At 50.7% G+C, this 20,279-nt stretch overlaps 1 protein-coding gene across 2 annotated transcripts; it reads right to left on the reverse strand.

Moving 5' to 3' along the window:
• Positions 1 to 5,147: 5,147 nt before the first annotated feature.
• SMKR1 (small lysine rich protein 1) lies at positions 5,148 to 19,896 on the reverse strand. Of its 2 annotated transcripts, none has more exons than XM_056118465.1 (2): positions 19,705 to 19,896; positions 5,148 to 5,366 (listed from the first exon to the last, which is right to left on the reverse strand). In XM_056118465.1, exons 1-2 carry the CDS (start codon positions 19,807 to 19,809, stop codon positions 5,178 to 5,180), a joined length of 294 nt encoding a protein of 97 aa, XP_055974440.1. In that variant the 5' UTR covers positions 19,810 to 19,896; the 3' UTR covers positions 5,148 to 5,177. The 2 variants fall into 2 exon arrangements, with proteins under 2 accessions (XP_055974440.1, XP_055974441.1); XM_056118466.1 differs by lacking the exon at positions 19,705 to 19,896 and adding an exon at positions 12,828 to 12,955.
• Between the last annotated feature and the right edge of the window lie 383 nt (positions 19,897 to 20,279).

Below are 20,279 nucleotides of genomic sequence, written 5' to 3' on the forward strand. Positions count from 1 at the left end.
ATTTTTTTCCTTTTTTTTTTTTGCCATTGAGCACCCCTTCCCCCCAGGTTTTCTGCTCATCTTTTATATATAAATTCCACAGAGTTCTCAAAGCAAGTGTCGTTCTGCTCAAACCCCTTCTCCATGCCTTCCCCCCACCCCCCATGGTGGTCCCTGTGTGACTTCTGATGAGGGCGCTCCATTCCACACGGGGAGGAGGGTGCACATCTGTGACCAGCACCCTGTCCCCCATCTCTTGGTGAGTCACAGGGTGAGTGCTAGCCCAGACCTCCAGGCTCCAGGCACCCCATTTTTCTGCAATACCTGAGTCATTCTTCCTGTTTTCTGGAGGAAAGTGAAGTGGAATCAAAGCCTCCCACAGGCCCTTTAAAAATGTCTCCGCACAGTTGCAGTTGTCACAGTAACATCTTCGCGCTGCCCAGGCCTCTGAGGTATTTCGGTGGCAACAGACCCTGAGTTACCATGAGAACCTGAGCTGCCGCTTGGTGGGTTTATCCTTTGTGTCTCGTGCTCAGACCGCCCACCTCCACCTCCAGGCCGGCCAGCGAGAAACCACCGCCGGCAGTTTCACTTTCAGGCCGGGATTTTATTTTGAGAACAGGTTTTTTTGTTTTGTTTTTCTTTTCAGGGGAAGCTCCCGCAGCCATGCTGGAGGCCATGGGGGGCTGAAAACCCAGGCCCTGAGCAGGCCAGGCAACTGCTGCAGCCCTGGGAGGCAGTTCCCAGGCTACCTGTGTTCTTGAAGGTTCATTGCTCTGATCACTTTTTTTGTTTGCTTGTTTGCTTTCTTTCTGAATCACGGCCAACGATGCTCAGGGGTTACTCCTGGCTCTGCACTCAGGGATTACTCCTGGCGGTGCTGGGGGACCACGTGGGATGCAGGGAATCGAACCGGGTCGGCCACGTGCAAAGCAAATGCCCTCCCCGCTGTGCTATCACTCCAGCCCCACTCTTAAGGGAGTAGATTAAAATGTGTATTGCTGGGGCCAATGGGAAGGGTGCTTGCCTTGCAAACAGCTGACTCAGTTTTGATCCCCAGCACTACATATACTTCCCCTGCCCTACCAGGAATGTGATTCTTGAACACAGAGCCAGGAGTTGAGTCCAGAGCACTGTTGGTGTGCCCCAAATTATCAAGCAAGCAAAGAAAAAAACTGTGGGCTGGAGTGATATGATAGCAAAATAAGTAGGGCACTTGCCTTGCATATGGCTGACCTGAGTTTGATCTCTGGCACCCCATGAGGTCCTCCAAACCCTCCAGGGGTGACCCCTGAGTGCAGAGCCAGTGTAAGTTCTGAGTACTGGGCTGAGCACCGCTGGGTGTGACCCCAAAATCAATAAAAAAGAGAAAAAGGGAGGGAAAGAAGGCAGGAAGGGGGGCTGGAGAGATAGCACAGCGGGTAGGGCGTTTGCCTTGCACGCAGCCGACCCGGATTTGATTCCCAGCATCCCATATGGTCCCCTGAGCACCGCCAGGAGTAACTCCTGAGTGCAGTGCCAGGAGTAACACCTGTGCATCGCCAGGTGTGACCCAAAAAGAAAAAAAAAGAAAAGAAAAAAAAAAGAAGGCAGGAAGGGGTGCTGAAGGGCCCAAAGAGAGCTCAGTGGGCTGGAGCACCAACTCTGGGTGCAGACTCTGGCACTGAATGGTTCCCCAGCACCACTGGGAGTGACCCCCAAGTACAGTGTAGTCAGGAGTAGCCCCAGAAACAAAACACCAATAGCGAAGGAGGGCTGAGGATCTCTCTCAGAGGTCGAGCTCTTACCTTGCATGCGTTAAGAACCTGCGTCTCCCAGCACTTCCGGGTGAGGCCAGCAGCTGGTCAGCAAGTTGTGTGCTGGGCAGAGCGAGGAGCAAAACTCAGGAAATGACTTAAAACTGCGTCAGGAGGAGGAGGATCCTGCTGGGGCTGGAGTCTACATTCCTCACTGATATTATCAGGGCCACACCTGGTGGTGCTTGGGAGGGAAAGGGGGTCTTGAAGCCCGGGGCTGAAACTCAGGACTTCACACGTGAGCGGCTCTGCCACTGGAGCCGTATCCCTGGGCCCGGAAAATACTTTTCTTGTGGTTTTCACTTTTATCACAATATGGTAGGGTGTTTGCCTTGCACGCAGCCAGCCCTGCCAAGCCGGGTTCGATTCTTCCGCCCCTCTCGGAGAGTCCGGCAAGCTACTGAGAGTATCTCGCCCGCACAGCAAAGCCTGGCAAGTTACCCGTGACGTATTCAATATGCCAAACACAGTAACAGCAAGTCTCAAAATGGAGACGTTACTGGGCCCGCTCGAGCAAATAGATGAACAACAGGAGGACAGTGTGTTTGTTTGTTCTTTTCATTATTGCCAATTCTGGTGCCAATTTATTTTGTTTGGGGGCTGTACCTGGCAGTGCTCAGGGGGTTACTCCTGGCTCTGCACTCAGGAATTACTCCTAGAGACTAAATGGAATGCTGAGGATTGAACCTGGGTAAGGTGCACGCAAGGCAAGCACCCTATCCGCTGTACTCTCTAGCCCCTCTGCCCATTAGAAAGAGAACTCGTTCCTATTGTGAGTATAGGAGAAGCCTCCATCGTAGTGTTCGGTACTCTAGTCTCAGCCATCCACACAGAGTCCTGGAACCCAATGCCTGCAGTTTGACCCTGGGGGCCACACCCAGCAGTGCTCAAGGGCGACTCCCTCAGGGTCATTTTTGGAGGCAATCAGGGGGAAAGTGTGGTGTTGGGGATCAACGTCTGACCTCCCCCAGCCAAAGCATGCGCATTAGACCTTTGCACCAACTCCCCAGCCCCTGTAACTTCTTTCTCTATGATAGCAATGCAATCCCGAGTCCTCAGATGCAGTTCCCCAAACAAACTTCATGAACCTTTGAAATCGTTAAAGGCAATCTGCAGCAACATCTGTAGTGATTGAATCTGCAGCAACATCTGTAGTGATTCGGGGACCCAGGTCACTCCTGGGAATGCCCTGAAGGATCAGTGTCAGGCTCAGAAGTGTGGAGACCTGTGCAGGGGTGGAGCAGAAGGGCAGCCAGGAAGAGGAAAGGATGGAGAACACTGGACTCAGAGACAGTGCTCACATGGAAACATACTTGTCCGCACACACCTCGTGCCTGGGGCTTTTAGGTCTCTGGGATCCAGTAGACAGAGCTGCAGTTGTTTCACGTGTTTGGGGTCATACCCACCAGTGCTCAGGACTTACCCTGGCAGGGTTCGGATGTACCCTACATGTTACCAAAACCTGAGTCGCTACCTTCAAGGAAAGTGCCTCAATCCCTATATTATTGCTTTTTTCTTTTTCTTTTTGTTTTGGGACCCACACTGGTAAATGCTTAGGGCTTATTCCTGACTCTGACCTTGAGGGTTACTCCTGACAGTGCTCAGGGGACTGTATGGAATGCAGGGGGCCGAACCTTGGTCTGCTGCGTGCAAGGCAAATGCCCTACCCGCTGTACTATCTTTCCAGCCCCCATTGTCTCCTTTTTATCTGAGTGTCTCCATACAGTGGAGCAAATTTCTAGCACTAATTCCCTAACTCTAGCCAGCCTCCTTGAAAAGAAAAGCCCCTGGGTTGGAGCGATGGTCCAGGGGATAAATCGCTTTCCTTGTTCCAGGCCCTGCACTGCCAATGGGCCCCTGAGCACTTGCCCAGGCATGATCAGAGCCAGGAGTGGTCCCTTAAGCCTGCAGGGGGCAGGACTATCATACAACAGGTAGGACACGTGTTTTGCATGCAGAGGACCTAGGTTTGATCCCCAGAATCACATATGGTTGCCTGAACCCCTCCTGGAGTGATGATCCCTTAGCACAGAGCCTGAAGTAAGTCCTGAGCACTGCCAAGAATGATCCCCCACAAAGGAAAATTTAAAAAAGAAAAAAAGGCAAGCAAGTTCCCAGGGGCTGGTCGATACTTCAGCATTTGAGGCAAAGGCACACACCTAGCACGCATCCAGCCTGTGTTTGATTCCAGGTACCACTTGATCCCGAGCATAACCAGGTGCAACCCTGGAGGTCCCCAGAGCACTGCCAGGTGTGGGCCTGTATCCCCAGTCCTGCAGGGCCTGAGTAGTTCTGCATCTTCTGGTTTCTGCACTGAACCACAGGCCAGCTGGCGGAGCATCACTGGTGGTGACTCAGTGGCCTCTGCTCAAACAAAGAAATGCCTGCTGAGAGCAGGAATGGGGTTCGGGAGACACTTGATCTTGACACTCTTACACAGTTCTCTCTTACACAGCAGCATGCCCTGTGTAAGACCAGTGGGCCCACCTGGCAAACCCTTAACCCGCTCTCCATCAGCAAAAAAATAAATAAATAAAATAAAATAAAAAGAGAGGGGCTGGAGTGATAGCACAGCGGGTAGGGCGTTTGCCTTGCACGCGGCCCACCCGGGTTCGATTCCCAGCATCCCATATGGTCCCCCGAACACCGCCAGGGGTAATTCCTGAGTGCATGAGCCAGGAGTAATCCCTGTGCATTGCCGGGTGTGACCCAAAAAGAAAAATAAATAAATAAAAATAGAAAGGCTGTAGACAGTGGTTGGGAGAAAAAAAATAGAAAAGTGAAAGACAGACTGCCTCGTACGCCTCTTCCTGCACCGCACTAGTGGTCAGGACCACGGATCGAAGCCCACTCCCACCCACGGCTAGTTCTCCTCTGGCACCAAACACGACTCCGGCTGCCCAGCAGGAATTGCCTGAAAACAAAAACATTTATTTCTTTTTTTCTGAAAGAGATGGGGCAAGCAAACGGTGCTGGAGCGGGTAGGACCACAAGCAAACTCCCCCGGGGTTTGCCGAGAAGTGGTCCCCTCAGAAGACACTCCTGCAAACTCCGACTGCCCCGGGGAGCAAGGCCGTCTCGGCTGCCCTGGAATCGGCATCGTTCCGACAGGCCCCGTCAGCGGCATCACCCACTGGCCTGGCCCGTGGTGTCTGAATACCCAGGCGGCTGGCCCCGCGCGCGTCCGGCCACAGAGGCCCAGTGCGCGCATGCGCTGTCCTTGCCGGGTCCCACGCAGCCAGCTGCTCGGGTGGTCCAGGGTCAAGGGTCCTTGACTCGCAACCGTCATATCGTCATATCGTGCCTCCCCAATTGGGCGTCCCCCACCCCTACCCCACCGCCCACCCCGAGTTCTGCTCTGGGTCGGGAGAGAGACCCGGCTCGGCTCGGGATGCTGCGGCTTTAGGCCTTTTTCCCTTTCTTGGTCTTGGGGGCCCCCGGCCAGCGGAAGCCCCGCAGGAACAGGCAGTGCGCGGCGTTGTGGGCGATGTAGTGCAGGTTCAGCATGGCCGCGGGGCTGAGGATGTCCACTTCGGCCTTCTTCTGCTTCTTTGCGCGACCCTTGCGTTTGGCTCGCTTCCCTTTCCCGGGCTTGCAGAGATAAGAACACAGAAAGGGGGGGGGGGCGGGCGGGAGGGAGAGGGAATGGGGGGAGGGGGCGGCAAAAAGTTAGTTTCCGGAGCTTTGATCTAAAGTTCTCTTGCAACATATCCATCACATCTCCGCAACCCAATCCTGAACATACATGGCAACCGTTGGTGAGCAGTTTAGGATGCCGCAACGTTTCCTATTCAATGTATGGGAGAGGAGCTGGAGCAACAGTACAGTGGGTGGGGGCGTTTGCCTTGCATTCGGTCCACCCCGGTTCATCCCAGGCATCCCCTGTGGTCCCCTGAGCACTGCCAGGAGTAAACCCTTAGCATCGCCAGGTGTGGCCTCAAGACCTAAATAAATAAATGCATTAAAAAAATTAATTTAAGGGGGGAAAAATTCCTGGAAGGAGGGAAATAAAAATCAAAACCACCACAGAAACTCGCATGGAGTGGGCAGTCAGATGCAATTTACTTGAACATACTCCCATTACTTCTCAGACTAAGGAAACACAATGGAAAGCGAGTGTGGGGGCCTTGTTTGCATTCAGATGTGAACAAACGACTTTGGAGGAGGAGGGGATGTAGGGGAAATTGGGCAATAACAAGGAATTATTTTATTGGGGTCTGACAATGATATTGAGGTCAGGAAAATTACCAAACGTTCTAGAAATGCACACTAACACGTTGACAGGAATAAAATCAGTCCTCCTGAGTCCTGCATTGAAATGATACAGTGTCCTGCCACCCCGATCCACCTTCCTCCTTGTTCCACCAAAGGAGGATGAAGCCCGTGTGACAAAAAATTGATAACATCCAAATCTGAGGAATGAATATATAGGAATTCATTTTACAATTCTATTTTTGTGCAGATTTGGGAGTATTCACAAATTAAAGGAAGACCAGGGCATGAGTCACAATACACCTTTTACACATTTTGGCATTTGTTAAACAGTAGTGCTATGTGCTATCTACCTCGTTAAGAGGTCATGAGGGCTGAGGCCAGACGCGAAGGCATTTAGCACAGGGTCTGACACAAAGGACCGGCCACCACCATGCTGAGACCACTCTCTGCATACCTGAAGGTACCGGCAGAGGGACAAAGCCACGTGGGTTCCGGGGCCGAGATCTCCAAGCCTACTCGGATTGGAGTCGAGCATCCTCCACCCAGATCCTCCAAATCCCAGTAGGCGGGGGTCACACCCACCACCTGGCCCCCTGGCGCCGTGTAATCCCATCAACGGCCAAGACTCAGAGACTATAAAAACCAGCTCCCGGAACCGCGCAGCCGCATTTGCAGCCGCGCGACATCTTATTATGACATCTCATTCCTACTTTGACAAACTGGCAGACTACCGAATGTAGCCTGCCCACATGGCAGAGTCTGGCAAACTCCCCGTGGAGTACCCAATATGCCAAATACCAGTAACAACGATGGGTCTCATTCTCCTAAAGAGCCTTGAATATAACCTCAGGGTCAGGATGAAGGAGACGTTACTGGGGTCTGCTCGAGGCAATTGACGAATAACAGGATGATCTGTGATCTGTGATCTGACACAAAAGGCTTGTATTTTTTGGCTACACCTAAGTGGTACCTTGGGCTACTCCCTGCTCGGTGCTCAGGGGTCACTTTGGGAACCATGTGGTGCCAGAGATTGAACCCTGGGCCCTGAAGCATTTGATAAACGATTACTACCAGCATTGTAATCTTCTCTAAAGATTACAGAAACAACTTTTTATTTATTATTATTTTTTTTTAAATATTGAGTCACTGTGAATTACAGAGTTATTCATGATTGAATTTCAGGGCTGGAGCAATAGCACAGTGGGTAGGGTGCTTGCCTTGCATGCAGCCGACCCAGGTTCAATTCCTCTGTCCCTCTCGGAGAGCCAGAAACAAATTTTTAAACGTATTGAAGAAAACTGCCATCAAAAAAAAAATTTTTTTTTTATGGTCCTGGGCTGTGTGTGGGGTTTGTGGGTGCCAATCCAGCCCCACTCAGTGCTGGACATGGGGTGGGTCACTAGGCCAGGATTGAACAGGGAACTCTGCCTGAGCTCTCTCCCATCACAGTTGTCACTGCTAATCCTTAGCAATGCATTCCTGTCCTAAACTTCCCAGCACCTCCAAGGCTACTGCTTGGGTGGCCCCAGATCCAAAAAATCAAAGAAAGGCAAAGGGGTTCAGTGGTCTCACAGTGTCCCCCCCACACCCTTGCCAGGAGTGCCCCTCAAATAAGAAGAGGCACTCTCCTCACCTGGGAATGAACTCACTCTGAAACTCTGTTTAAACTGCACAAAGCTAAACTGACATCCCCAGTGCTCTCTGACCTACTTACCCACCCAGAAAAGACCAAAATGTATCCATTTAGAACTTATGGCTTCCAGGCAAAGGAAAAAAATATGTCAGTTATCAAGGATGCCTGCAAGGGTCAAATATTTGTTTAAAATAAATCATTGCATTTCATTTTAAAAACATCCCCAGTTCAACAACCAGAGACACTGGGCGGCTATGTCCAGAAACACCCCAAAATAAATGTTTTATTCAGGGAAGTGGAGTCCATTCCTATACACAAAACTCAGAAATGATAATGAGAAGAACCAGGCCACACAATGGCCTCCTGCTTTTTCTCAGGGAATAAAAATGAAAGTAATTACATGAAACATTCCTCCAGATAACTGCATTATGTGCCCATACAATATCTCTTTGGGGTGCGTTTTGGTGAACTATATACTGTCCTGTACCACTGTCCTCCTGTTGTTCAACGATTTGCTCAAGCAGGCACCTGTAATATCTCCATTGTGAGACTTGTTTCTGTTTTTGGCATATTGAATACGCCACGGGAGCTTGGCAGTCTGTGCCGTGAAGGCGGGATACTCTCGGTATCTTGCCGGGCTCTCCAAGAGGGACAGAGGAATCAAACCTGGGTCAGCCACATGCAAGGCAAACACCCTACCCGCTGTGCTATCGCTCCAGTCAGGTGAGCTATATACCAACATAAACGCAAAGATTGTAGGTCTGGCCTTTATGATTGTTTTTTTTTTTCTTTTTGGATCATACCTGGCAATGCACAGGGGTCACTCCTGGCTCTGCACTCAAAAATTACTCCTGGAAGTGCTTGGGGGACCATATGGGATGTTGGGAATCGAACCCGGGCTGGCTGCGTGCAAGGCAAACGCCCTACCCGCTGTGCTATTGCTCCAGCCCCCTGGCCTTTATGATTTTTTACTTTTTCACATCAATCAAATTTACCTAGAATAACTAGAACAAGATTTTGTATTTTGAGGTGGGGGAAACACACAAGTGGTATGTTAGGCCTAACCCGGCTGCGTGCGCTCAGGGGTCTCTCCTGGAGGCACTCAAGGAACCATGCTGGGCTCCTGCTTGGAGAATGAACCACTGAGTTCTCGCTGGCCACCAAAATGTCTTTGCATTTCTAGAGAACTACAATTCCCATGAAACTTTGACATTGTATTGAAAGTTTTAAACTTTTTGTAGGAACTGGCAAACTGTTTCTAACACTGGCACGGAAATTCAAAAGACAAGCTAGAAGTTTGACGTTTTTATTCTAAGTTCTCATCTTTTTTTTTGGTAGAGGATTCTGAAATTCATACGGAAATGCAAAGGACTTTGAAAAATAACAAAGCGGAGGAACTAATGCTGCCGACCCTGTTTCAAGAATGATTATAAAGCGACAGTGTCCAGATTGTGTGGTACTGGCATCAAGATAAAGAGATAAACGGAACAGAATAGAGAGTCCTAGAATAGACCCACATATATGAACAGCTAATTTTCAACAAAGGACCTCAGCAATTTAATGGAGCAAGGAAAGTTTTTCAGTGAGTGGAGCTGGAAGAACAGACATCATTTGTATGTAAGAACGCAATTAATAATTGTATTATCTATAAATATTATCTCAAAATGAGCATAAGTATAAAACCCCAGACTATAAAATTTCTAGAAGACAGAGTAGAGAACATTTAAGACTTTGGATTAGACAAAGATTCCTTGGGTAGGAGGCTAGGAGGGCTATAGCTTTTAGCAGAAGAGCATCTGATTTGCATATGTGATGTCCTGGGTTTGAGTACTGTCCCTGTATGGCCCTCTGAATACAGCTAGGAGCAATTATATAACATGAACCTGAAGCAGCCCTCTAATACCACTAAACAGTGATAGCAGTTAGAGATAGCACAGCGGGTAGGGCGTTTGCCTTGCATATGGCCGACCCGGGTTCAATTCCCAGCATCCCATATGGTCCCCTGAGCACCGCCAGGAGTAATTTCTGAGTTCAGAGCCAGGAGTAACCACTAAGCATCGCCGAGTGTGACCCAAAAAGAAAAAAAAAAGAAAAAATAGGAGATATAATGGGCGGAGTGATAGAAGAGCGGGTAGGGCACTTGCCTTGTACACGACCGACCTGGGTTTGAACTCCAGCATCCAATATGGTCCTAGAGCCCACCAGGAGTGAACTCTGAGTGCATAGCCATGAGTGACCCCTGAGCATTGTTGAGTGTGGCTTCAAAACAAACAAACAAATAAAACAACAAACAAGGAGAGTATATGTGGGATAAAAAAAGCAAAGTAGTGCGTGATGGTGGATGTGGTTTTGGAATGATGTATGTATGAAATGTATGATCAACAGTACTATAAACCCTGGTACTCCAATAAAAGAGTTAAAAATAAAAAACTCAAAAAAAAAAAAAGGAAGGGAGCTGGAGAGATAGCACTACGGGTAGGGCATTTGCCTTGCATATGGCTGACCCGGGTTCGATTCCCTACATCCCATATGGTCCCCTGAGCACTGCCAGAAGTAACTCCTGAGTGCAGAGCCAGGAGTAACCCCTGTGCATCGCCAGGTGTGATCCAAAAAGCAAAAAAAAAAAAAAAGGAGAGTATAGAAATCACACCCAACAGTGCTCACATCTACAGTGCTCAGGAAATCCAATGTGGTGCCAGGGATGGAAACAGGGTTGGCTGCGGGCCCAGTAGGAAATGAAATTAAAACTACAGTGACATACCACATAGTTATTACATACCAGTGACATATCACATAGTTATTACAATGGATCAAGTTAGAAAGACTGGCCAGGGGCCAGAGAAATAGTACAATGGGTAGGTTACTTGCCTTGCATATGTCAACCCCGGGTATGACCTCAAAAGAAAAACAAACAAAATTCAAGGATCCCCCACAATATCTGCCCTGTACTAGGCTCTGTATTAGCATGGAGCAGTGACCTGTGCCTGCCCTCCTGAGGGCAAGGGTGAGCACATTCACTCAGTTGTGCTGTTGGAAGAGCCCACAGAGGCATAAGGTATTATGATGACATGGGGCCGGGGCAGGGCAGGGCCAAGGCCCACTGGAATCAAGAATGGGGGGGAGGGCTGGAGAGATAGTACAGAGGGTAGGATGCTTGCCTTACACACAACCCACCTGGATTCGATCACTGGCATCCCATATGGTCCCTGGAGAACTGCCAGAAGTGAGTCTTGAGTGCAGAGCCAGGAGAGACCCCTGAGCACTGCCAGGTTTAGCCCCCAAACAAAAACAAAAGCTGCTGGGGAGCAAGGGGGCAGGTGCCAGAGCCGGGGAGAGCAGAGGCTGGAAGAGACGCAGACTGCAGCTCTGCCTTAGATACTGAGGAGTTTCACTCTAATTCAAGGCATTGGCAAGCCACCAGCTTCAATGGCTTTATTTCATTTTGGTAGTGCCAGGATAAAACTCAGGACCTCAGGTAAGGCAAGGGTTCTATGCTGTGCCCATGTCTACCCCCTGAAATGATTTTATTAGCTTTTGAGGGGGGCGCTGGGCCACTCCTGGTGGTTCTTGGTAGACCATGGAGTGCTTGGGCTCAAACCTCAGCCAATGATATGCAATGCCTGGGCCCCAGATCTTGGAGCTGGCTCTCAGCTCCTGCCACTCACTTGTATTTCCTCAGCACTTTTCCAATGAAGAGAGGAAGACATATCACCAAAAGAATCTAATGGGGGTGAGGAATGAGGGTTCCCAGGGCGAAGGAGGCAAAGCACCCAAGTGAGCAGCACAGAGGGTACTTCTCTGATTGCTGCGTTGTTTGGGGCCACAACCAGAGATGCTCAGGGGTTACTCCTGGCTCTGTGCTCGGGGATCACTCCTGCAGGCTTGGGGGTGGACTATATGGGGTGCTGGGGACCAAACCTGGGTCAACTGCAAGAGGCAGGGCACACGTCCTACCCAACCCACTGTACTATGCTCTGGACCCTGATAATTTTTTAAATGCAAGACCTCCACTTGAACTTAAATATTTAAAAATACGCAGGCACTTGTGAGCTGGGCAGATCTGGGAGTAAATCACGTTGGAGATGGGGCAGGTTCCAGCCAGCGCCTGTTTTTTTCTGGAGAGTGGATGAGGCATGCGGGGACTAGGGGGGGTGCTCAGGCCCCTTTCCCAGGGGGATGTGGTTTGTGCCGCTCAGAGCCTGAATGTGCCTGGGGCTCAGGGTGAGGGCTTCTAGGTCACAGCCTTTCTGGGGTCAGCCGAGTGGCAGGAAAGGACAAAGGAGATGAATAAGGGGAATGCCTGAGCGCCAGAGGCTGGGGCAGCCACAGTTGCCTTTGGAAACTGTTCAGAGAACCTGTTGGAAAAGAACCGGACCTTGAACTCTGAACTTGTAAGGAAGCTAATGGAGAAACAGAGATGTACAGGCATGCAAGTGGTTTTGTTTTGGAGAGGTTCTGGTGTAAGTTGGGGTTTTGGGTGTGTGTGTTGGGGAGGGGGGATATCTTGGTACTCGGAGTTTACTCCTGGCTCTGCACTCCAGGATCACTCCTGCTGGGGCCTGGGGGACCAGATGGGGTACCCGGAGTGTTGGCCACGGGTGGGCCACGTGCAAGGCAAGTGCCCACCCTGCTGGACTACCTCTCCTGCACTTCCCGGGGTGGAGCACCCGCCTGGTTTCCAAAGCATGAATTCCCAGCTGAAAAGGTTCCCTCCGGAGCCTGCTAGGGTGAGCTGGGGGGTCGGGGGAGGTGAGGGGCAATAGTCACTCTTAAGTCGAGCCCCATCCAGGGGCGCCAGGGAACCCGCCTTCTTCAAGCCACAAACGACCACCCGCCCAGGACCCAGGGAAACTGACGGCAGAGGCTGGCGCCGCCCCCCGGGGTTGCACCCCCCCCCCCCCTTCCAGCTTCTCGTGAACTTCCCACACAGACCACTTCGGAGGTCTGCAGAGCTCCGCAGGATCGAAGGAACTCACCTCAACCAATTACTCTGCGGGGGAGAGGGCTGCACCCGGCGAGGCCCCTCTGGCCCCTCACATTTACCCCCCATGCGTGGAGACAGACGCCCGACCACCACTCCCAGGGGCAGATTAAAACAGGAGCGCGCGGACGGACGGCGCGGCAGCCCCGCGCGGGGACCCTGAGCGCTCCCCGGGAACGCAGTCGTGTATCAATACGTATGTCTGGATGTCTGTGCGTATTACCATGGTGATCCCCTTCTCAGCGGAGCGGGGCAGCGCGGCGTGGGTTCCCAGCGGCGAGAGTGGGCCAGCGCCCGGGGCGCCCCATCACCGAGCGGCGCCCAGCGCAGAGGAGCGCAGCGGAATGTCCCTCCCGGGCTCCGGGCAGCGCCGCCCCCGCCGCCCCCCCGGCCGCGCGCACAAACGGGGGCGGGGCCCGCGCTGCGTACCTGTTGCCGGGATACGGGACGCGGCCGGCCGGCTGTTGGGCCCAGCCGGGTGGGACCCGCGCGCGTCCCGCCGGCCGCCTCCGCTTGCCCCGGCGCGTCTTTCGCCGTCGGCGGGCCGCCGCGCCGTCCCGGCTGGGCCATTGCGCGTGGCGCCCGGTGAGCGCGGCTCCCAGGCGTCCGCAACCCGGGTCCCTGCTCGCTGCTCCCGGCTCCGGCGTCGGGTGCACGCGAGGTCGGGGCGGGCCGGGGCGAACCGGGGCGGGGCTGACCTTGGAGGGCCGCCCCCACCCCGGGCGCGTACCTGCCACGGCCGCTCCCAAGGCTGGTCTTGAAAGCAGTGCCCCGTGAAAAATGATAAGGCAGAGGACAGAGGGACCTTGGAAAATGTTTTTAAGGATCTGAGAAAAAAATCATTTTCCCCACGGCGGTGGAATTAGGCAAGAAAGCAAGGGAGTACTGTAGCAGTTTCCTGACTTCCAGCTCAGTCTGGCAGCACCCTCCTGCCTGGGATGCGGAATCAACTCATTTCTCCTCCCTTCCCCTCCCATCCTCTTCCTCTCCTCCCTCTCTCTTTCTCCCTCTCTCTCCCCCCACTCCTACTTCTTTCACGGGGCCACACCTGGCCAATGCTGGGGCCATGCGGTGCTGGGGATCAGACACAGGGGTTCACGCATATCCAAGCATAACCACACTTCTGATTTAGAACAATTTTTTGGGGGGCGTCACACCCAGCGATGCTCAGGGGTTACTCCTGGCTCTGCACTCAGGAATTATTCATGGCGGTGCTTGGATCATATGAGATGCTAGGGATGGAACCCTGGTGGGCCACGTGCAAGGCAAACGCCCTACCCACTCTCCTATGGCTCCCGCCCCTAGAACAATTCTTATAACTCCTACCTGTGCCTGATACTCAGTTGTAGGGAACAGCACTCAGTTCTGGGAATTCAATCCAGAGTGAAACAAAGTTCACGTTATCATGGGGTGAGGGAGATGTGAACGGCGGCAAGATACCAAAAATGATTGGTGCAATGAGGTGATCCGGGGACCCCGCGCCAGGAGCAACCCTGAGTACCACCGCTGGGAACGCCCCTGGCAGCCCCACCACATAGATGTGGCTCCTGGTGGCTCTTGTGGGAACAGGGATGATCATCCTAAGGAGATGACTTGTTAAAAAAATTTTTTTTGTTCTTGTTTTTGTTTTGGGACCACACCCAGCAATGCTCAGGGCTGACTCCAGATTGCTCAGGGATCACTCCTGCTAGGCTCAGAGGACCGTATGGGATGCTGAGGATTGAACCCAGGCCAGTGGCATGTTAGGCACGTGCCCTACCAGCAATACTATCATGCTGGCCTCTTAATTTTTTTAAGTTCTAATTTAGAGCTAGAACCCAGGGCCTCACGCTTGCAGCGTGCAACCCACCGGCTCTGAGAAGGTGACATCAAAAACATTTGCTAAGGAGAGGTCAAGGATCCAAAGATTAGGGGCAGGACAGGACAGAGCAGGAACCCGGCGGCTGCAGGCACTGTGGAAGTGGGGACGGGGAGGGATCCCGGAAAGGCTGTACTGCAGAGGAACCGGGTCTGTGTGTGCCTCCTTTAGAGCGATGCAGGCTTCCAAAGGGCAGGTTTTGTTTGGTTTTGGGGCCAAACTTCACGTTGCTCTGGGCTTACTCCTGGCTGCGCTCAGGGATCGCACCTAGCGGTGCAAGGCAAGTGCCTTACCAATTGTACAGTCACTCAGACCCCTAAAGGAACATTTTTTTAAATTTTAGTTTCGATCATTTTATTTATTTAAAAAAATTTTTAATTAAACACCATGAGATACAATTACACTTTTGTGATTCTGGTTTTTTTTTTTTCCTTCTTGGGTCACACCTGGCGATGCACAGGGGTTACTCCTGGCTCTGCACCCAGGCACTACTCCTGGCGGTGCTCAGGGGACCATATGGGATGCTGGGAATTGAACCTGCATCGGCTGAGCACAAGGCAAACGCCCTACCCGCTGTACTATCACTCCAGCCCCTGAGATTACAGTTTTGTTTTGTTTTGTTTTTTGCTTTTTGGGTCATACCCGGCATTGCACAGGGGTTACTCCTGGCTCTGCACTCAGGAATTACCCCTGGCAGTGCTCAGGGGGCCATATGGGATGCTGGGAATCGAACCCGGGTCGACCACGTGTAAGGCAAAGGCCCTACCCACTGTGCTATTGCTCCAGCCCCTGTGATTACGTATTTTTATGCATCAGGTTTGCCTAGGTTTTCCTTAGCCCTTCACCCTTTACTAACCAAGCAAACCTGGCCCCAGATACTTCTTGTCTGGTAGTTTTTATTGTGCCTGAATCTGTGATGAGGCAAATTCTCCAACTCTCTGCTGCACTTTCTGTCCTCTCATGCCCCAGTACCTGGGCTGGGCCAGCTTCCACTCCCAGTTGACTTTTACTTCCTTTGGCTCCTGCAGGCTGACTTTGTTCCAAGTGTTTAAGAGCCTTGCATTGCCTAAGTTGCTGAGTGACAATCCTGCTGCCTCAAAGGGAGACTTATGCATGGGGGTAGGTGGCGTGGGAGCACAGGATGGGGCCTGCAAGGGGTACTATTGGTCCAATATAAGAATCATATGGGAGGGGCTGGAGTGATGGCACAGTGGGTAGGGCGTTTGCCTTGCACGTGGACGATCCCGGGTTCGATTCCCAGCATCCCATAAGGTCCCCTGAGCGCCGCCAGGAGTAATTCCTGAGTGCAGAGGCAGGAGTAACCCCTGTGCACCGCCGGCTGTGACCCAAAAAGAAAAAAAAATCATTTGGGAGACTGAAACAGGTAAAGTACTGCAGGTAAAGTGCTTGCCTTCCAAGCAGCTGATCAGGGTTCAATCCCTGGTACCACATATGGTGCTCTGAGCCCCTCCAGGAGTGAACCCTCAGCACAGAGCCAGGAGTAAGCCCTGAGCACTGCTGGCTGTGTTCCCCCTTTCCCTGAATCACTTTGGAGCCAAGGAGAAATATCTCAACAGGGTGAGCACAGACTTTGCATATAGAAGACCCCTGCTGTTTCCCCAAGACCCTGAATACTGCTGGGTCCCTACAAAACAAACAAGATCACTTAATATTTATAACCTAAGGATCGAAGAGCTCTATAGTGGGTAAGGCACTTGCCTTACATGTGACTGACCCAGGTTCAATCCCCAGCATCACATTTGTTCCTCTGGGCACCTCCGAGAGTGATCCCTGCACAGAGCCAGGAGTAAGCCCTGAACACACGCATGGCCCATCCCCCCAAATAAATACTTATAACAAGATAGGTAAGTTTTGGGGTTGGAGAGATAGTACAGCAGGTAGGGCATTTGCTTCACAGACAGCTGACCTAGGTTCGATCCCTGGCACCCCACATGGTTCCCTGATTCCTGCCAGAATAGACCCAGAGGTAAGCCCTGAGCACCAGCAAGTGTGCCGTCTCCTCTTCCCCCAGATAAGGCATGTTTTTCTGCAAGAACTGAATAAGTCTTCCTAAATAAACTTGAAGATGATGTAAAATGTATGGAACTATTCAAACTCATCAGAATAGCACTAATTTTACACTTAGGACTACATATCTTTATGTCTTTTTTTTATAAATAGCAACACTAACTGTGATGTTCTTTGAAAAAAAAAATACTGAGCATTACCAGAATGGAAGCAAGCATTCTTAAAATATACAAACTCAGAATATTCTATCACTATCTTTCTTAGAAGTTACACATAAAAATTCTTCTCCTTTCTACTCTGGCGGTTGGAGCCACCTTCTTTTTCTCTTTTTTTCTTTATGTCACTAAGTTCAACAGGATGGCCCTGTGTTCACCCCATCCATTATCGCTCCTGCTATTGAAAAGGACACTATGGAAGAAATAATGCTCTTTGTAAGTAATTTCCTCTGGTCTATCACAAGGGTCCTCGCAATAAAACTTGGTGCCTAGGAGTGACTAGGGAAGACTCAGAAAGGGAAATGGATCTAGAACAAGGGAGAGAAAATGGCAAATATACTTTGGGCTTTGCAGGCAGGCCTTTGTCTTCTTTTCCTACTATTCTGATGACATAGAACGATAGCATCTTTTGGACTTTTTTTTGGGGGGGTGAGGGGTGCATACCCAGTCATGCTCAGGGCTTATTCCTGGCTCTGCACTCTTGCACTCCTAGCAAGGTTAGGGAGACTATACAGGGTTCCAGGGATCAAACCCGGTCAGCCCCCTACAAGTAAGGCACTGTATTATCTCTCTGGCCCGACAATAGCATTTTTATACTAAACAGCCAAATGAGCATGGCTTTTTTCTAACAAAACTGCTATGGCAATCGAAATACAAACTTTGCAGAATTCTAAGAGTATTTTTCTCCTGGGGATTTTCTCCCTTTCCCTTTGTCATCATCAAGATGATGTGGAAGGCAGGTGTGACACACACTTGGTGGTGCTTCTCATCAGGGGTTACATACTTTAGTGACAGTACTCACGCATAGTGGTGATACACTGGAGATCTCTTTCTCCTCTCTCTTGCTTTCGCTCTCTCTCTCTCTCTCTCTCTCTCTCTCTCTCTCTCTCTCTCTCTCTCACACACACACACACACACACACTTTGTTGTTGTGTGCTTGGGATCACGTGGCAGTGCCCCTAGACCTCACTTGGCATATGGGGCAATGCTGGGGTTTGGGATTGAATGTGTAGCCGCATGCCTGCAAGGCAGGTGTTCTACCCCTTGAACCACAAGCCCAGGCTGCTCCTGGGGATTTTCCCAGTCATTTAAGAGTATAGGGACTGGAGAGAGAGCCCCAGTGGTCAGGGGCGAATGCCTGATACGCACAGCAACACTGGCTCTCCAATACCACTGGGGGGTGCTGGCGGTCCCCAGCACTGCTGGACCTCAGCAGCACCACGTTGCCAACCTGAACATTGAGCCATCTGGCCTGGTTGGCTTAGTATTGCTGGGATGTCATCTCCTGAGTGCTGTTTGGGATCCTCCCTTCCAAATAAGAGAATGCAGAAACTTAACTGAGCTCAGACTGTCAGTGGGGCCAGGGATGTAGCTCAGTGGCACCTGACTCGCATGTATGAGGCTCTGGGTTCCATCCTCAGCAACCCTGGTCCCAAGCACCACCACAGGAATTGCTGATGGGCCAGTTTTGGTCCATGGGCGATATAATTTGCTGAGCCTTGAGCTAGAGGATTCAAATGCAATTTCTTCTTTTCTTTATTTAATTTTGTTTTATTGGTTTTTGGGTCTCACCCATCAGCACTGGGGGCTACTCCTGGATCAGTGGCTGAGGATCACTCCTGCTGGTGCTTGGGGGACCATGCAGTGCCAGGGATCAAACTTGAGGCTCTCGCATGTGAAGCAAGTCCCCAGTCCCTGTGTTTGGGGTTGGGGAGAAATGGGGCGATGGGGTTGGGCTACATGTGACTGCCTGGGTAGTTTAACCAGGTCTACAGTTGGCATAGTCATATGCAAGGCAAATACCTTACCTCCTTTGCTAGCTCTCCAGCCCTGTACTCAGTCCTCTAAGCTATGTCTCTGACCCTTTATTTATTTATTTTTTATTATTTTGGGAGTTCTTTATTGAGTTCTGGAGATCAAATCCAGAATCTCATACATTCAAGGTGTGTTCTACCATTGAGCCACATCCCTGGCCTCTCTGTTCTTTTCTTTTTTCTTTTTTTATTAGTGAGACATCATGAGGTACAGTTGAAGACTTACAAATTTTGGGTTTCAATTATACAATGTTCAAATACCCATCCCTCCACCAGTGCCTATTTCCCACCACCACGGATCCCAGTATCCCTCTCATCCTCCATCCCCCCCATTCCACCCTGCCTCTGTGGCAGGGCATTCCCTTTTGTTCTCTCTCTCCTTTTGGGTGTTGTGGTCTGCAAAAGAGGCAATGGGTGACAATCATGTTTGGTCTATAGTCTACTTTCAGCATGCTTCTCCCATCCTGGGAGGATCCTCCCAACACCCTTTATTTGGTGCCCCCTTCTCTATCTGAGCTCCCTTTTCCCCTAGCATGTGTTGGCCTCTCTGTTCTTGTGAGAACCTCTACTGTATCACTGTCATCCCCTTGCTCATCAATTTGCTCGAGCGGGCGCCAGTAACATCTCCATTCGTTCCAGCCCTGAGATTTTAGCAGCCTCTCCTTAGGCATCCTTCGCTGTTTTGGAGGCTCTTTCAAGGTCAGGGAAATGAGACCCCGTTATTGTTACTGTTTTTGGCATATCGAATATGCCACGGGGAGCTTGCCAGGCTCTGCCATGGAGAACCTCTACTAGGGAAGGAAATGAGGTGAAAAATGAATAATCAGTTTTTGTGTTTTGTTTTTGAGCCTCACCCAGAAGTGCTCAGGACTCTATATTCAGGGATTACTCCTGGCAGTGCTTGGGGGACAATTTGGGTCCTAAGGACTGAACCCAGGTCAGTCACATGCAAAATAAGTGCCCTCCCCACAGGACTGTCACTAAATCAGCAATTACTGACCACTTGCATTGAACAAGTGTTAGCCCATGCATCTCAAACATGTGGACTCATTTAATCCTTATAGCTCTGGCAGGTAGATAGTATCATTCCCATGCAACAGATGGGGAGTCTGAAGCACAGAGATGAAGTAAATTGTTGCCTATCACAGAGCTAATAAGAGGCAGAGACCAGCTGGCATAACTTACCCAGTTGGGTCCAGTACCCTCAGTCTGAGCTATTATGCCGTAGAGCCTTTCTGGGTAAAACATCTGTTTCTCTTGGCGAAGAAATCTTTTCCAAGACATCCACATGGAGGATCTCTGTCCTGCCAGCTCCGTTAAGCATGTGAACAAAAAGTTACAGAATGTTCAGAGTTATGTTTCCGTTTAGAGGCAAGGGGACAGATGGCACTGTCTCATTTAGACAGGAAGCCACTGTCCCCCAAGGTGCTGAGCAGAAGTGGAGTGACTCTTGTACTCTTGCTGTGCCTTAGATTTTGGGTTTTTTTCTTGTATATACAATAACGATAACTTAAAAAATATACAACATGTCATTGGTTTCCTCAATGTTTTTGAAATGAAAATTCTGGCTAATTAAGAAGCAAACAGCCCGAACACTTCACCAGAACCTGCCCAAGCAGACTTGCTATACTTAGAGGATTGGGGCCTCTGAGAAGCCAGAATAGCTGGTAAGAAAGTTTTAGGGGACACTTGCCTGGCATGTGGTTGTAGCCATACTGAACCCTGTAGCCATACTGAATCTCCTTTGTTTGCATCAGGGT

This window comes from Sorex fumeus, unplaced genomic scaffold (assembly GCF_029834395.1).
Source record: "Sorex fumeus unplaced genomic scaffold, SorFum_2.1 ptg000037l, whole genome shotgun sequence".
Lineage (NCBI taxonomy): Eukaryota > Metazoa > Chordata > Mammalia > Eulipotyphla > Soricidae > Sorex > Sorex fumeus.